The sequence below is a fragment of the Meleagris gallopavo genome, chromosome 8 (assembly GCF_000146605.3).
Source record: "Meleagris gallopavo isolate NT-WF06-2002-E0010 breed Aviagen turkey brand Nicholas breeding stock chromosome 8, Turkey_5.1, whole genome shotgun sequence".
NCBI classification, from domain to species: domain Eukaryota; kingdom Metazoa; phylum Chordata; class Aves; order Galliformes; family Phasianidae; genus Meleagris; species Meleagris gallopavo.
In genome coordinates this window covers 27,046,699-27,063,659 of record NC_015018.2, presented here as the reverse complement: position 1 = coordinate 27,063,659, position 16,961 = coordinate 27,046,699, and the positions used below count along the sequence as shown (strand labels likewise).

The window sequence follows — 16,961 nt, the reverse complement described above, 5'->3', positions numbered from 1 at the left end:
AATGCTAGAATATTTTCCCAGGAAAATAAAAAAAAATCTTTTTTTTTTTCAAAACTTAGTGAAATGTCAGCAGTAATCCTCATCCAGGCATCAGGCAGCTCTCTTGCCCAGGAAGCAGAACGAATCTGTGCTTTTTCCTGGTGTGTCTACTTGGGAAGCTTTCTGTTAAGTATCAGAGAACCCTGTGCTGTGGCTTCAGGCTGTCAAATAAGAGAAAGGTAGCCTTAGAAACAAGAGTAGCATCAAACCAGTGAGGAGAGGGCTTAAACTTGATAATGACTGCCCCAAATTCCTCCATTCATTTAGCAGTAGCAACTTGCCACAAGAAAAGTGTGAGGTAGGAAAATTGTGGAGCATAGTTGCTCTGTACCCAGAACTTCCCAAATCTTGCACTGTTCCTCGGACTTCTCAGCAAATGGGTGCATTTCCCCTCCCAGGCACTGATCAGAGAGCTTGATGATGGTCTGCATCACACAGTGGATCAAATAACTCTCTTTCAGCAGAGCATCAAGTGCAATGGCAATTTTATAAGCTGATTTGTGGTAACTTCTCTCTTTGTTTTCCCGTTCCCTCATGACCTTGTGGAAGCAGATAATGCAATGAGTCAGTGTTGTTAGACAACATCGTTACCTTGATTTCTCATCAGTAGATGCTTAACGCAGCAATTCATTTTTCGCTGTCAAATCTCTCCACTCTTTCCTTCTTGCTTAATTTCTTCTTCTCTTCTTGCCTGTTTCCCTTCATAGAATCATAGATTTCTAGAATCATTAATGTTGGAAAAGGCCACTAAGTTCATCTAGTCCAATGCCAACATTTCCTCTAGACTTGATACGTCCTGAAAACTCAGACACGAAGTTTTATGCACAAGTTCAGTTACAGGAGGGCTGCGCCCAGGCACTGTGAGTTTCATCAGCTTGAAAGAAGGTTGAACGAAACTCAAAAGAACAAGATTTTGTCTTCTGAGAGACTTGCTTTTTAACTAAAAGCATAAAAAAATACAGCCACAAAAAAAAAAAAGCTCAGGTTCACATGCAAAACTGAGTGTACATGCCAACTAACATTTGTCCAGGCATTTCCTAAAACTCTCTAATGAGTACCATGTGTGGACAGCCAGCTATTGGCACACGCACGCCATGCACTCGTGGACCTCATTGGCCATGAAGCTTTGCATTTAGATCTTGGGCCCCTATCCCAAAAATATTGGCCTGATGTATGAGAGAGCTGTTGTCTTCCAGCAACTATTACCATCTATGAGTGATGGAGCAAATTCCTAGTATTTCTGTCACCATATGTGCTGATGTACTTCAACAAATGTAATTGAAATTTCACCGGTGCAGCTTGATCTCCTTTGCTCTGCATGTAACGTAGTACCACTTTGGATGGCTCAAGAAATATTTTTCCTACCATATATGTAGAGGACAGGTAAAGAAGCAAGGCATGTTTTAAGTTACTCTTAGAATTCAAAAATACATGCTGTCAGAACAGCTGAGTACAGCCTGGGGAGGTGCTTTTTATAAATCTGTATATTTTGTAATTGTTCAATTTGTCCAAGCCAGAAAGGAATGAGAGCCATCCTTCTGTGTTTGCAACACATTCGTATTGCATGCAACAATGTAAATTAGGATCATAAGGTATGCTGGGAACCTGGAAGCAAAGAGGGCTGCGGGGACTCCTCTCAGCTGGAGTCTCAGCCTTTGCCTCTGCTGAGGCTGCCATCACGCATGCTATTAGCGTTCATTATACGGGAGTGTTTTTGTGATGTGGGTGCATCTCCACCTGGAATGAGTTGAAAAGGCATACAAGCCATCAAAGTGCTATCAGATGTTATTAGCGTTTAGCCCACTAAAATCTGGACTACATCTGAACTACTGGCACGCAGATGACAAGTCCTACATCCCGTTAAGAATTTCTTGAGTCCTCAGGCGTATTGTTTGTGTGAGAGATGCTTCTGAATGGGTTGCCATTCTTTAAATGAAGAAGGGGAGGAAAAAAGAATATTTTGTGTGGCTTTGTTAATGTCTTTTCAATGCATCCTGTACATCTTCCTCCTGCCACTGTTTCCTGTCCCAAGAGGCTTCCTCTACCCTGCCCATCTCTATGGGTGATGAGGTCAGTGTTGCACTTCAGCACCCTGACCCCCTTGCTGATCTCCTAAAGGCTCTCTGACCACGTTCTGGCTGCACAAACCTTTCCCAGACCAGAGACACCAGCCTTCACCATATTTTCAGTACCTCTCAAGCCACTCTTCACCCTATCTATGACTGTACAAAAAGTGGTTCTTTCAATCTTTGCTGTCACTTCCTCTCTCTAACCCTTCTGCCCAAACATTATCTTATGCTTCTTCCCCTCATTCCTCCATCCCTCCCTGTGCAGTTCCCACACCAGAAATACCCTCCTTTTCTCTCCTAAGTGCTCATGACAGCTGCCATCTTGGCCCAATCAGGAGTGATTGATCCAGCATCCTTCAGCACCAAGTGCATTTGATCTGTGAAGCTCTCCAGCTGGGTCTGTAATAACTCATATCCTTTGTGGGTTACACATCAAGCAACTCTTTTCCCATCAGTCACGTCTGTCTTGATAGAGAAGTTCTTCCATGAAGCCCTTTGCTGTTAATCCACCATCTCATGAAGCACGTGATAGAGAAAGTTATTATGAAAAGCAGTATTTTGTATTGCTTTGATGCAAGCAAAGCTTATTTCCACATCAATTTGATCGAATAAAAAATGTCTCAGGGAAGAGATCGTGAATTCTGTCAGGATTTAGACTATGATAAGAGCAATCAATTCATAAATATTCGTGCCTGAGGCTCACTAAATGAGCTACTGCTTCATTTTTGTTAACTCTGATGCTTTATTTACTGAGCTACATTCAAAGCCTGCTAAGCAGACTGAACTGCTGCTATCAATGTCAGCACAGTGCTGCTGCATTCTCCTCTGTCTTCTGGGAAACTGTGCTCCAACTCTGACACAGAGAAAATTAGGACCAGATATTCCTATTTGTGTGATAGCAACACTTCTGTGCACTTGTAAGAGGACAAAAAACCTTTTAATCCCTTATCCCTTACCTTTGGGTGTGTGCCCAGCTATCCATCTTTCTTTATGTCCTGGATGCAATACAGGTGACCATGTTAATTTTGCTGCAAGTTGGTGGTCTTGTTCTGCCTAAATTCTGTTTTTCTTGTGACATGCTCTGCAGAGACAGAGTGTGCTTTTTCAGAAAATCTTGGGAAGTGATTTGTCTACCTTGCATGCAGATGTAAAACTGAGCATCTCTTCAGAAATTAGATCTACTGATTATTTTGTGAACTATACAATTGATTTCAATGCATTCCAGGCTATGAAGCCAGGTGAGAAAAAGCACAAGAAGCCCAATATTCTGTCTCCCTATTTCCTTCCTCCATGCCCATGCAACACTGCACACTTCATCTATGTTCTCTCACCTCTTTCTAGACTAGAGAGCTACTCTGTGTCTCTCATGCAGGAGATGTTCCACAGCTTTGTTCATCCTTTCCCCTGGCCTCTCAACTTTTTCTGGTTTTCCTATATCCTTTGGGAGGTGAGGGACCAGAGCCGCACATTGTATTCCAGAGAAAAGAGCACCATGATCTTGTCGAGGGCCACAGTGATGTGATTTGTTCTTTCTCCTTCTGTAAAATATTCTCTTATCCCCAGTGTCTGACACGTTCTGCGTGAAGTAAAGCTGTTTACTGCCACCCCTTGGCCGTAACTAGAATGATATTGTGTATGAGCCTTTTTGCAAATCCAGTCAAATTTCCTTTAAAGTAAACGTGTAGGTATGAAGGTAGCACACCAATGAGAAATCTATAGAGAGCAGGTTATGGATGAATTCTTTTGTATGCAAGAAATCTCACTGATGTGGAAGAAACTAGTCCCATGACATAAAGACCAGCTCTTACTGATGCTGGCAGTGTTAGGAAAATCAGAAGGAAAGTCCCTGGGCATCAGGGGATGCTATCCTCTGATCCAAAGCCATTAAATCACACGAATCTTTTCACTGATTTCTGAGAACTTTGGTGCAGGTCCAAAGTCCTACACTGATTTTAATCCAAAGACATAAAAAGAGATAACATGAGAGTAGTTTGAATGGAAGGACTTTGTGTGCCATCAAACTCACAGCAAACGTTAAACAATTAACCAGAGCTCCTTCTAACTGCTAGACTCTTTATTGTTGTCCTGTTAAAGCATGTTTCTTTATACCATCATTCGTTACACGTAAGCATATCACCAGTGCTTAATGACAACAAAGTATTACTAACAAGGACTGTATGTAAGTTATTATTCACAGCGATTGTAGCAGCGTTGTTTGTCATTTACCTTCTCTGAACATCTCATCTTCAAAAGGCAAACCTCCTATGGAAAATAATGCACATCCTGTTAAAATCAAGCATGCTTAAATACCTAACAATGCCATTCACATCCAGTGTGCATACATAGCATTTACATGCTAAGAGGCAGTTAAAGTCAGTGATTTATTTTATAGAGCATGTATATTTTTTGACTGAAAAAATTACTGATAGCTTGATTGAGATTACGAATAATATAAGAAAATCTTGATAAAACAACATTATTCCCACAATACTGTGCTTCACTGCAGGATTCACAAAACCACAGAGCAATGTGTAGACTTTTCTTCCTATGTATGGATAAAAGAACCCAGAGAAGGCAAGCACTTTGTGCAGAATAAAACCTGAACCAGAGGAGAGAACTTCTGGGAGCAGTGTACCCAGGCTATCGTGTTTCTTTAACAGCAAAGATGGAGCTTCATCCCACCTGGAGCTCTGCAGTATGTCTTGTACAGATGGCTTCTCAAGAGCAGAACTTGTTACAAACTCTGTTATAGCTGGGCATCATGAATCTTGACTCCAGGTTGAGCACAGATATGATAAGTGATGATGGAGAAGGAATGATTTCAACTCTGCACAGATGAGCAGCATTTTGACTAATTTATGGACCAGGAACAACGAAAGAGGTGAACATTCAGTTTTCTTTCCTTAATTTTAAAATTCCTCTGGATGGCACATAAACCCGATGTTAACACTACACACAGCTGTGACAAAAGAGCAGCAGGGTTCATGCTTCTACCCAGCTCTTTCTGATGAAGAACTGTGTTACAGCAGCATGTGCTCACAGTTCATCACCAAGAGCCATGACCCCACTGTCCCTGGCTGCAGGCAGGTGCCAGGACAAGGCAGTGATCTGGGGCCTGCTTGGAAAGCGCTGAAAAAAGATCCCAAACCGAGAGGATAAGGATCACGTTGAAAGTCAGACCTTTGCAAAAGAAGCTGGGAAGTGCTGGCAGAGAGAGCTTTCTGCCTTTCATCATGCATTCTCTTCATTTGTTAGTTAGGAGATAGGACCTTTGTTGGAAACTGCTCCCTGGCAGTGCCTACACCAAGTGTCTCCTGTGTAATGCAACCAGTTTGCAGCAGATTCTCACAAGAAGACAGAAAACATGCCTCTTGCAAGCCCAGGGCAGGGAGTGGGAGTGCACGGGGACAGTTTCATCTCGTTGCAGAGGGCAAAGCATACAAGTAAGGGAGAAATGACTACACTTACTTTGGATATATCTTCTTTGACGGCACCTTTTTTTCCCCACAAAACGAAATCACTTTTTTATACAAGCCAATTAAGCGGTCTTGGCCCAGCTTAAAAGCAATGAAGACAATTTCCATGCCAATAATAATATAGAGGGAAAAAAACAGGAAAAACTTGGGGTGTTCCAGTTGTGTATCTCCAAATCCAATCGTTGTCAGGGTGATAAAGCAGAAATAAAAGGCTTCCTGAAAATCCAGCCTGGTTTCCCAGTTTGGAAGAATAGCAGCTGCGCAGGAGATGTACACGAAGATAACCAGCACCATTAACATGATGGGCACATCCAGTTTCTCTAACTCTTTTCCTATTTTGTCAAAATTCTCAATTACTCTGGTCATTGTTTTTCCCCTGTCTAGTTCAGGACATGAGCTCCATCTCTCTATGCTTTTACTTCTTGATAGATTTTTGTATTCGTTTTCTCTGGCAATTAGCATCTCAAAAATTTGGGCGTTGCAATATTGGGCTGGCTTCTTTCTAATAGCTGATTTACTTCTCAGCATTTCCACAATACTCAAGGGTTCATTCACATCCACTTTAGACCTATCTTCTCTGATACACGTGAATGCAGAACAGAATTTAGAGGTTAGAATTTTTGACTGTAGCTTTCTGAATTCATTGTAAGACTTGGACAAAACAGTTGCAAGGATATCTCCCATATCTGTCAGGACCAAGAACATCAGAGGAATGCCAAATAAAGCATATAACATGCAGAGGTATTTTCCAGCCCTTGTCACAGGATAGGTATTGCCATAACCTTGGAAAAAAAAAGGAAGGGAAAAAGGGAGAGAAAGAACACCATGATTTGTTTGCTATTCACCTATACTGAGACTTCTACTGTTGATCAAAACCTGGGGATGTTGTATTAAAGCCTGATGCTATAAAGCCCCAAAATGCTGTTGTTTACAAATATATGAGTCGCTGGTCAGAGTATATGAGAGCATTTCTACAGTCTCATGTCAAAGAAGACGGGTAAGTATTCCTAAGGAAGATGTTTTCAACAACATGATCTTCCACTTGTTAGCTGAAGTCAAAGCTCTTTGAATAAAGGGTACTCTTCCAAGTGTTCCTTGCTGTTGTGTTTATTTTAATATTCACGGGGGGGGGATTCAAGTCTGTATCTCCAGCATGTTTCTGAGCTATTAAACTACTCAAATGTGCCTGTGGAATGAATAATGTGGCTCTATCTATCCAAGTCAGAAGCCCTTCAGTGTGTAGCACTGAGAGAAGAGCACTCTGCAGGAGCCAGCTGTTTGAAGACAGCCACCAAAGCTGTCAGAGATCAAGGCTTCACTGAGACAGCACCCCCTACATGCTCCAGGAAACACAGGAACTCTCACATTATTCCTTCTGTAGAATAATCAGTTTTTCTTCTGTATTAAGATTTATGATACTTGCGCTGGGATCTTGAGAATATCCCAGTGTAGTAGAGAAGTGTCTTTGCAATTTGATTCAACACTATAGGACTAATTCCCACCCTGCCTTAATCCTGGCAGGGTGTTTAGATATTGTCTGTACTTGCCAGCAGCTGAGAAACATTAGCAAAAGGATAGAAGTAACTTTGGGGACGAGCATAAGGATTGTATTTAGCAATGCAGAAACAGCCCAACCAGAGCAGCTGTTTCAGTTTCATTTGAGTTTTCTGCTTTGAAATATGAATTTAGAAGGGGAGGTTTAGAGAAATGATTGAAACACCACCGCCTTCTATTAGCCCAGAGAAGCTGAGCAACAACGACAGCAATTCAGTTACAGAGCTGTAGGTTTACAAAGCAATTCTGGACGTAAATACTGGGAAGCAATTTAAAAACAATATCCACATAATGAAGTACCTCTTTCAGTATGAAAACATTACCCAGCACACACGAGTAGAAGAAATAAGGTTTAACTGAAAAACTGAGCTTTCTGTCACTGTGCTATAATAGTTTTGTGCATGCATCATCCATGAGCACAGCTTACAGCATGCATACAGTGCTGCAGTTAGTTAGCATGGAGCATCACTGTTGCCTAAATTCTGACTTGTCTCTGTGACTCAGACATCTCTGCAACCTGTGCTTGCAGCACCCCTTCCAGTCCCACATCAACGCTCGGGGGAAAATTAAAGGGGATTTGGAGGTCTTTTTTTCCCCTTTAATTCCCTGTGGAAGAAATACATCAGAGAGAGCAGTGAGGCATTTGATTCTGGGCAATTACTTTACCTCCAGACTTACCCACAGTGGTGAATACTGTGCAGCAGAAAAAGAGAGACCCAAAGAAAGTCCATATATCTTTCGGATTGACAAACCAGTCTCGTTCCGCTGTGTGGAGTAGTTCATGAATTTTTTCCTTAAATATCTCCTCATTTTCCGTCATGTTATCTGTTACAGTAACAACAGGAGATGCACTGAGCCAAAACCCAAACGTGTATAATCCCATCACTGATCCAGAAATATTTCCAGCTCTTCTGCTCCCTTCTACCCTGCCCTCGGCACAAGTGGGTCTGGGGAGCAGTGCTGCATCCCAACATCCTATTAAGGGATGTTCAGGGCTGGGACAAGAGAGTGGGGAGAGACGTTCTGAGACAAGGAATCCAGTCCCCATCAGGCAGGGGGAGATCTTACTTGCCTCTGGAGCTCAGGGAACTAGGGCAAACAGGAAGAACACTGAAAAGTCTTAACTACTTACAAGTAGGAGCACAAGGACTGAGGCAGCCTACAGTCAGAACCAGAGTTCAGGAAGATCAGCAAGCAATCACAGTCATTAGCTAAGCACAGAGAGAATCCCATTTGCAGGCTCAGCTGTTATTATTTTGAATAATCTCTTCAAAAGCAGAGGAATGAGTAACCCCACGTACAACTAATTCATTTTTGCTGTTCTGGTACATACCTGATAAATTTCTGGAGATGTACCACAGATTCTGCAGGAAATGTCTGTATTCTTCACTTAAATTGACCTTTCGGTTACCTTCAATGTGGGAAAACATGAGAGCCCCAAGAAAAGCATAGATCACGAGAGACAGAATGAAGCAGGCATGTGGAAACACTGCCCAAAATATTTTCTTGCATGCCCTTTTACCTCTCAGAGGCTGTGATGTTACTGCCATCCTACACTCTTGGTTGGTTGGTTGGTTGGTTCGTTTAGAAGCTTTTAGAAATGAGGAAGATGTGAAAGCTTTGGTATCCTAGAAAAGCTTCTCCTGTGAAAAAAACGGATTGTTCTGCAGCAGGCTGTCAGATCACATGTCTTCTCATTGAAGATTGCACTGCAGTCCCAATGGAGAAGGAGCACAACTATCACGCCTGGAAATATTCCTCAACTGATGGCATGGCACTGTGGATCCTGAGCTCACCACTGCCCAGACACAGCTGTAAAGCACACGCGTTCCCACCTTCTCTTGCAGCCAGCTCAGCTTTAAAGTTTCTTGTTCTGAACTGCCGTTTTCCACTGATACAGTAGGAACAGATTTGCAACCCACCGCAGGGGAAATGCACACACTGAGCAAAATGCGTTTCTAGAAAGGGTTCTTCCAGAAATGAAAATGGACATTTAAAATCAAATTAAAAAAAAAGGGAAAATTGATGCTGATTGCCGTTGCCTCTGGGCAGCGTAGAACAAGCAGCAAGGATAAGGAACCTCTTAAGCAAAAGAGGTTTCAACCAGTTCTCATTTGATTAAAACCTTCCCATTAATTCAAACTGCCACTGACCTTAGTAAGTAAGAAATGACATTCAGTTCAGGGTTAGTGATCCTTGCAAACTGTATCCAATGTTAAAAGCGAAATCTTTCTTTTCATCCATCACTCCAGAGCAATGAGCAGCATCGCTGCCCTTTGTAATGTTAATAGTACTAGTAAGGGGAGTTGAGCTTTACTGAAAGAGCTGTTAAATATTTCATGTAAAACTGCGGCTCAGTCAAGACCTACTGAGCTATTTGCGGGCAAAACACTCACACGATGAAAAAATACCACATGGACGTAATGATTTCTTCTTGGTCAAACTCTCAGCAAACTGGATCACAAGATATCACATGCTTGTTAATATGGCAGCCTCCCCTATAGAAAAGAGGCTTTCAGGACTAAGACCAAAATAAGTCTGTGCACTTGCTACTTTCCTGATTTTCTGATTATTTGACCAGTAGTATTTATTTTTTTTTTAATAGTAGATTATAAATCCTCTTACTTCTGTCAATCTCATTCATTTGTTTTTGCTGTCCTGAGACACAGGGTTGAAGACCGTCGATGTTCACACTTACTGAAAAGCAATGAAACTTCCTGAGAGGATGTGCTCAGGCTGGGTGCCCTTACCCAAGGAACACAGGGCACAGGTTAGGTGACAGAACGAAGGGCAAGGCTGGTTTCTCTGGGTGAGTTTTGTGCAGAGCTGATAACAATGATACAGAAGTTGACCTAAAGAAGTTTGATGGAATCCCTCTCTAGAGGTTTTTTAAGGGAGCTGAGTAGCTACAGCAAGATAAAAGGTCTTCGCAGGATGGAATTAATGATTCATGGAGAGGAAGAGAGAGAAGGGTCACTGTTGCATCATGCATGGAACTGTTCTGGAATTCTGCCCTTACTCATTACCATAAATGACCTGGAGAGGGTACAAATAGTGAGCTGACAACTTCTGCTGATCATAGAATTGTTTCAGTTGGAAAGGACTTGCGGTCCAACCAGCCATGTGGTCCAACTCCCCTGCAATGAGCATGGACACCCACAGCTCCATCAGATGCTGATGACATGATGCTGTTCTGAGCAGTAAGGCTGAGGACAGACTGGAAGGAACTTTAGGAGGATCTGAAGATGTCAGGAATAACACAGTATATAAAATCAACGTAAATACATGTAACGAGATAAGCAATCCTACCTTCACACACAAAGTGGTTGTCTCTGGGCTGACTGTCACCACTGGGCAGCAAGTTCTTGGAATACATTGCACCACTTCCACAAACACATCAGCTCAGTGACAGGGTGGTCAGTATACTCACGTTCTTCCAAAAAGGGATCTCACTGCCCACTATGGTGATTCTGACACAATTTGTCCAGTGGATTTTTTCATCGGTATCTCAGATATAAATCTCTTCTCTCCAAAGTGCTTTAAAATCTTCTCGGCTCCTTCCTATACATAGCAGAATTGGAAAGTATTTAGCAATTCCCAAGAGCTTCTCAGCCATTTGCAACATCAGGCTGCAAGCTTGTAACAATGAGCAAATTTAATAAAAGTACATTCAGAAATGATTTTTACATTATTTTCTTAATCCAAACCATTTCCCACTATTGCTGTATTACATATTTGAGTTCAGTTGCTTAAAAGCAAATCCTACTAACCACAAATTTTTCCAAATTGAGTTACTGGTACTTGTATTGAGATAGATTTTTGCAATACACATTTCCTATTCATGTTAATGGACGGCAAACACGCACTTTTCCCAACTTCCATCAGTTTGATGAGGGCAAATGTGAGTGTTCTGAAGGAGCTGCTTGACAGGAAAGTTTGTGACCACAGCTGTAAGGTTTAATTATTCCATGCACATTAGAATTCATGCTTATCTGATTTTCTCGGCTTACAAAGGTAAAACCAGGAAGGTGTGTGATGGTGATATTAGCCCCAAGCAAAGCAAACCAAATCAAAGCAAAAACCAAAAGCAACCGACCAACCAAATCCAAGTAGCAATAATATCACCCATCACACCTTGTGGGGATTTCAGCCCACAAACAGGCACAGTGTGCACAGCCTGCTGAAAGTTCCCCATGTGCTTTCCAGGTTCTCTGCAGTTATTTTTTTCCTCCCAACCTCAACTGTCTGTTGGATTCCCCAGCCTGCTTTGTATCCACCTGTAAAAGTCTCAGCTTTTTCTTGAGACGAGTGCTTGAGCTTGTAACCTCTGGGAATATTTGAGGGCACTCAGGATGAGCATTCTGGCACCACACATAATGCTAAGTGGATCCAAAGGTGTCCAAGACTCTCACTCTGAATAAGAGCATTTCCTATCTCATTCTTTGCTCACACAAAAGCCAAGTACACAGCCCTGTCATTTCATTTATGAGACAAACACTTCACATCACTCCATGCCCCAGGAGTAGCCAAGATTTGAGTGCCAGTACATTTTTAGCACAAATGAAAGTCACATAGCTAGAAAACACCCAAGTCCCCTGACTTATAAGGAGCAGCTAAAGGAACTGGGATTGTTTCGTCTGGAGAAGAGAAGGCTCAGGGGAGACCACAGCACTTTCTCTGACTGCCTGAAAGGAGGTAGTGGCAAGGTGGGTGTCAGCCTCTTTTCCCAGGTAACAGCTATAGAAGATATGGCCTTAAGTTGCACCAGGAGAGGTTCAGGTTGAGTTTTAGGAAATATTTCTTCTCAGAAGGAGTGGTGATGCAGTGGCACAGGCTGCCCAGGGAAGTGCTGGAGTCCCTGGAGGTGTTCATGAACTGCAGAGATGTGGCACTGAGGGACGTGGTTAGTGGGCATGGGTTGGGGTTGGACTGGATGATCTTAGAGGTCATTTCCAACCTTAGTGATTCTGTGATTCTATGAATTTTTCACCTAGTGACTGATCAGCAGGACAAGCCTTTGTTCACTGCCTCCCTCCTTCATCCTCTCCTTCATCCTCCTCCTGCAATCAGACCGTGCAGTTTGTGAGACTCCATCCTGATGGGACCAAGAAGGGAAGCAACTTCTGAACAGAAAACATCACTCAGCCCCCAGATTTCTATTTCTTTCTAAAGGGCCGTGGAAGAGGAAATCAGCCCCTGTCTGATGCAGCACAGCAATTCTTAATTAGTGTGGGGAAGGCTTTGCAAACAGCCCAGCCACCATTACCTCCCAGCAATGTGTGCATTGCTCATTTGTTTGCGTGACTCATTTCAAGGATGCAAGAACGCCTTCTGGTGTTATAAGGAAGTTAACATTGCTGTGAGTCACTGGGTAAGACCCTGCCACAAATGAGACGCGGTGCAGGAGCCCTGGGCTTGCAGATAAGCAAAGGGGATTATCGAGGTTCAGCTACATGTCTTATGCCAAAGTCTTTACTGAGTTAATGTAGTGAACGTAATGCTGGTATAGTGGAGACTATCTCAGCCCAGTAGTTTCATTTTAAGGCAAACAAGCTCCCTGTGGAGAGATCGGAAAACTGGTTCTTTGGAATTTAATTAACATTAGAGCATGTGAAATTATATGCTGCATAAAAGCTAAGCATCATGATTCATGTCAACAGAGCAATTTTACACTATTTGAACTGGCAAAAAAAACCCCAATACCTTAGATTCAAGATGACAAGTCTACTCAGCTTCTTAAATAAAAAGAGATTTATTCTTTATTATTATTAATGTGGCACCATACACACATAAGCAGTTTAAAAGAGAGGATTGTAAAACCTTTAATACAGGAACAAGCTTTTAGCTGTAAATATCCACCAGCATGCATCCCACATTGTCTCTGCAAGTGCCGGAGAGCCTCTCAATTCTCAGCATGCAAAATGTTAATGTAAAACCATCTACTGAACTTATTTCCAGTGTCAGATGCATGTTCACTTAAAGAGAGCAGAGAGAAGTAGCCGTGTATTGCAGGATGAACTATTGGCTAAACGTTACCGATAACATTGAGGTCAAAGCCGTAGCTGGAATGATTAATCCCCAAACTACACTATTTGCAGTAATTTCTGCCCTCAGCCATCCACTGCAGTGCAGAAATCAGTCTGCAGGACACGATCGGGCACCTGTCTGCTCCCCATCACTGGCAGCCAGATGTAGATTTATGTCAACGGTGCAGAGTTTCTTGAACTTCAAGATAAATTTTCCATCGCTTACTTTCATCCTGATGTTTCTAATGACACTCTAAGTAATTTCTCTAGCCATTTCTGAATGAAGCACTCATGATATTTTTATTCCCATTATCCTACCACTCATTAGTCGCTGTGGGTTTGGGGAGTGGAAGATCATTTCAGAGATGGGTGTGCCATGGGCCATCATTGAGTTGACACTTCTCTACAAATTTTTTTTCAGTTCTATTGATTTCTTTCAACTTTGAATAAAGATACATGAACTTTTTGAACCCTGTCCTACCCATTTCAGCTAATACACCATTAATTATCTTATCCCTTGTTATGCTGGCCCTTAAAATGATTTTAGCATGGGAATAGCTCCTAAGAGCTTTTTAGTCAGTAAACAACATTTTACCACCTTAGTGGTATTAAAATGCATACAAAATTGCCCATCATTTCTGAGGATCTTGTTATAAAAATTGAGTACGTGGAATGAAGTCTTTTCTTCCACTCATCTCAATAAAAAAATGAATTATCTAGCAGCATTTCAGAATGAGTCACCCAGGCCAAAGTGTGCCACAAGCCCAGAAGGTTCACCAAGGCTGCTCCATCCCCAGGGACCGCGGTGCCTGCCCAGACTGCCTGGCACCCAGCAGTCTGGCACCCAGCTGCCAGCCAACAGCCATAGAATTTGCATTGACCCAACATAGCCTTCTCCACAGCCACTTGGGAACCTGGGGGAGATGAAGAGAGCAGCTTAACAGCAGGACGAATATAAATTGAAGGAGAGTCATTCCTTGATGCCAGACAAGACCTACCTGTATTGTACTGTTAGAGATGAAGTTTTAGGGTAGAACAGCTCATTGCAGGGTTGAACTGTAAGATGGGAATTCAGATTTCAATTAATCTAAAAGATGTGAGAAACAACACAGAAATAAAAGGGTCAGGGGCTGAGCAGTTCTGAGAAGCATTTGCATAGCTGTCATAGCAGGGATTTCACTTCACCTTAAGGTCCTGGACATGCACAGCAGGGAGGAAACAGGGCTGGAGCTGGTTGTGCGTCTTCATAGAGTATCTTATAGTGTCTTGTGAGCATTGCTGCCTTTTTCCAGCTCATTTAGGCTAACTGCTGGTGACATGGGAACTACAGGTGATGGCTGTTCTCGTGCTGTTCACCAGTGCACTCTTCCAAAGTGTTCAGCCACTGACCTCCAGCTGGCAGCATGATGGCATCGGCTTGCTGCAGCTGTGTATCACATCATACCTGCCAGGATTTCTAGGTCGTTATGCCAGCACTTTCTTCTAGATTATAAGAAAACAGTCTCCGTGGAGGCTTGCATATACCCACCAAGTTTCAGTAGTGCTCAGAGCTGAGTGTGCTTCTCCCTGGATCATCCTATCTTAAGGGGAGGTCGAAGAAATTCTTTATCCTGTGCAGCCCCTTCCCTTCTTTTTAAGCTGCTAGTGCCCAGAAGTCCTGAGAGAAGAGATATCTGATCACAACACCAGATAATTTGGAGTGGAATGAAGAGGAATAGAATAGTTCAGTTGGAAGAGACTTCCAAAGACGATGAAATCCAATTGCCTGACTCTTCAGGACTAATGAAGAGTTAAAGCGTATCATTAAGAGCAATATCCAAATACCCCTTGACCATTTATAGGCACAGGACATCAACAGCTTGTTAGAATACCAGCCAGCTGGCTGAAATTCTGGCCTAAGGACGGACGCCATTACATTACACTTTCAGATCAGCTTGTCTGGCTGATAAGACATATCTTGAATAGCTCAGAGGTGTGGTACACAACACAGGCACAAAGCCCACCATCTCATTTTCACATGTCAGGAGTCTCCGTTGTGTCTAAATGTTGGAAACACAACACAACCATTTCAGTAAAAATCTGCTGGACTGGGCCCTCTCAACAAAATGTTGCTGCCATAAGTGCCTTGGCAAGTGGTGTCTAAAGCAAACCTTATGTTCTTTGCCAGCAAAACCACTGCTGCAGAGCCAATACATTATCTTCAGTGATGTTGGCTAGGGAGATGTGTAATTATGGTTTCAGAAAAGCTTGCTGGCGTGCACCAAACCATTGCTTTAGGGCCACTTCTGCAATGACTGTCCTGCAACAGCTATAGAGCCACAAAGTCTTACAGACAAGAAGCAATGACAAGGAAAAATGCAGTTGGATGCAAGGGGGGAAAGAATCACAAGGCCTGTGATTAAACAGCACAACAGGAGCGCCGAGAGGCTGTGAAATCTCAGCCCTTGGACACTTTCATTGGTCAGATGGATAAAGCCATGAGCTAATTCTGAAGTTGGGACCAGAGATCTCCAGTCCAACCTACATTCATCTGTAATTCTTCTTATTCTATGTTTTGTTTCGTTGCCCAAGCACAACCAATAGAAAACAACCATCTCAAAGTTAATCAGTCATTAGATCAAACCTTCCACAGCTGCTGAGCTGCACAGCCTGCAAGGCTATAGGCCCTACAAATCCCCAGTGGGAAGTCAGCTTGAAAAGGTTACAGAGGCTGTAGTGGAGACCAAAGTCTGGGGGCTAAATGGAGAGATTTATATTTTGTATTGACTATGAATCCTGCAGCTACAAGCATTGGTGATACAGGTTCTTGGAGTTGGGATGGTGTGCTGTCTGCTGGGGTAGCTCTCTGAGTACTGCTCTCAGGTGAGTAACTGATTTCTTTGAGTTTATTGCATAGCTGTAGGAGCTGCCCTGTGAAGGAGTTAGAGGGCTGCTAAATAGTGTTACAGACCAGTATTTATAGAAACATTTCCAAATTGAATGAGAAAATTGTTAAAACCCTTATGATGTTCCAGAGTATGAAAGAACAGGTAAGGCATCTCTAAACCAGCATCTTGGACAGAGCTGAGGTTTGTTCTCAAATGCCCAGGGAGAGTGTTGCTATAAGAGCCCCTTCCTGAAATCTCATTTCAGCATTACTGAGAACATATCTCCTTCTTTGTGGTCAGATGTTTATGTAAACAGAAGTAAATTATCTCAGGAAGAGCCCTCTGCAGTTTTCACCTTTCTGAAGCTATCATCATTTTTGCTCATTAATTTCAGAGTGAAGTTGCTTGCAGTCCAGCACTAATAACAGAAATACTCCATTTATACCAATTAAGCTCTCAACTTAGTGCTCTTTATATAGCTGATATGTAGCAGAACTTGGTTGGACTCTGCTTTCATTTAAACTTATTTAACCCATTTTAATGGGTATAAAGCAGAACTGTCTTCTTTAATTATTTTGTTTTTCTAATAAGGCACTGTAAATGTTCTGTCTGTAGGCTCATTGCTCAAACCACACTCCTGCTTGCTGCTTGGCTCCTCTCCTATTTTCTACCCCAGGACTTGCTGCTCTCTGCTGTTTTGCAGGAGAAATTTACAACATGTTCACCATACAACATTGCAGAGGGAAGCCCAGGGTAGAATTATAATCTATTTTAGCAACATATTTGAGGTGGGAAGTTGAATGCTCAGAAGTCTGAAGGTTGTGTTAAGATTGCTGTTGTAATGTTGATGCATCCCCTCAAACATTTGCACGGAGTTTCTGTTTAATTTGTGTAACACATCCTATGCTTTTTTTTCTTTTTTTTTTTTTT

The 16,961-nt window shown here is 42.4% G+C and overlaps 2 protein-coding genes across 2 annotated transcripts in view; one reads left to right on the top strand and one right to left on the bottom strand.

The window, feature by feature from the left end:
- Positions 1–4,152: 4,152 nt before the first annotated feature.
- KCNK18 (potassium two pore domain channel subfamily K member 18) lies at positions 4,153–10,103 on the bottom strand. The gene is made up of 5 exons (XM_031554510.1): positions 9,764–10,103; positions 8,661–8,781; positions 8,472–8,549; positions 7,817–7,963; positions 4,153–6,366 (listed from the first exon to the last, which is right to left on the bottom strand). The coding sequence occupies exons 2-5, from the start codon at positions 8,686–8,688 to the stop codon at positions 5,573–5,575; spliced, it is 1,047 nt and encodes a 348-aa protein (XP_031410370.1). The 5' UTR covers positions 8,689–8,781; positions 9,764–10,103; the 3' UTR covers positions 4,153–5,572.
- A 6,066-nt stretch (positions 10,104–16,169) lies between these two features.
- The window catches only part of LOC104912048 (PDZ domain-containing protein 8-like), a 7,006-nt gene continuing 6,214 nt past the window's right edge, over positions 16,170–16,961 (top strand). Inside the window, 1 exon segment of the mRNA XM_010714813.3 lies at positions 16,170–16,193. Coding sequence (XP_010713115.2) covers positions 16,170–16,193 — 24 coding nt within the window.

What these genes read in the sequence shown, in the direction of transcription:
- KCNK18 (XM_031554510.1), bottom strand. Translation starts at nt 8,688, where the DNA reads ATGGCAGTAACATCACAGCCTCTGAGAG. An exon ending in CATCTCCAGAAATTTATCAG is followed by an intron (nt 7,964 to 8,471) that starts GTATGTACCAGA and finishes TTACTGTAACAG; the next exon opens with ATAACATGACGGAAAATGAG. An exon ending in CACAGTATTCACCACTGTGG is followed by an intron (nt 6,367 to 7,816) that starts GTAAGTCTGGAG and finishes TTTTTTTCCAAG; the next exon opens with GTTATGGCAATACCTATCCT.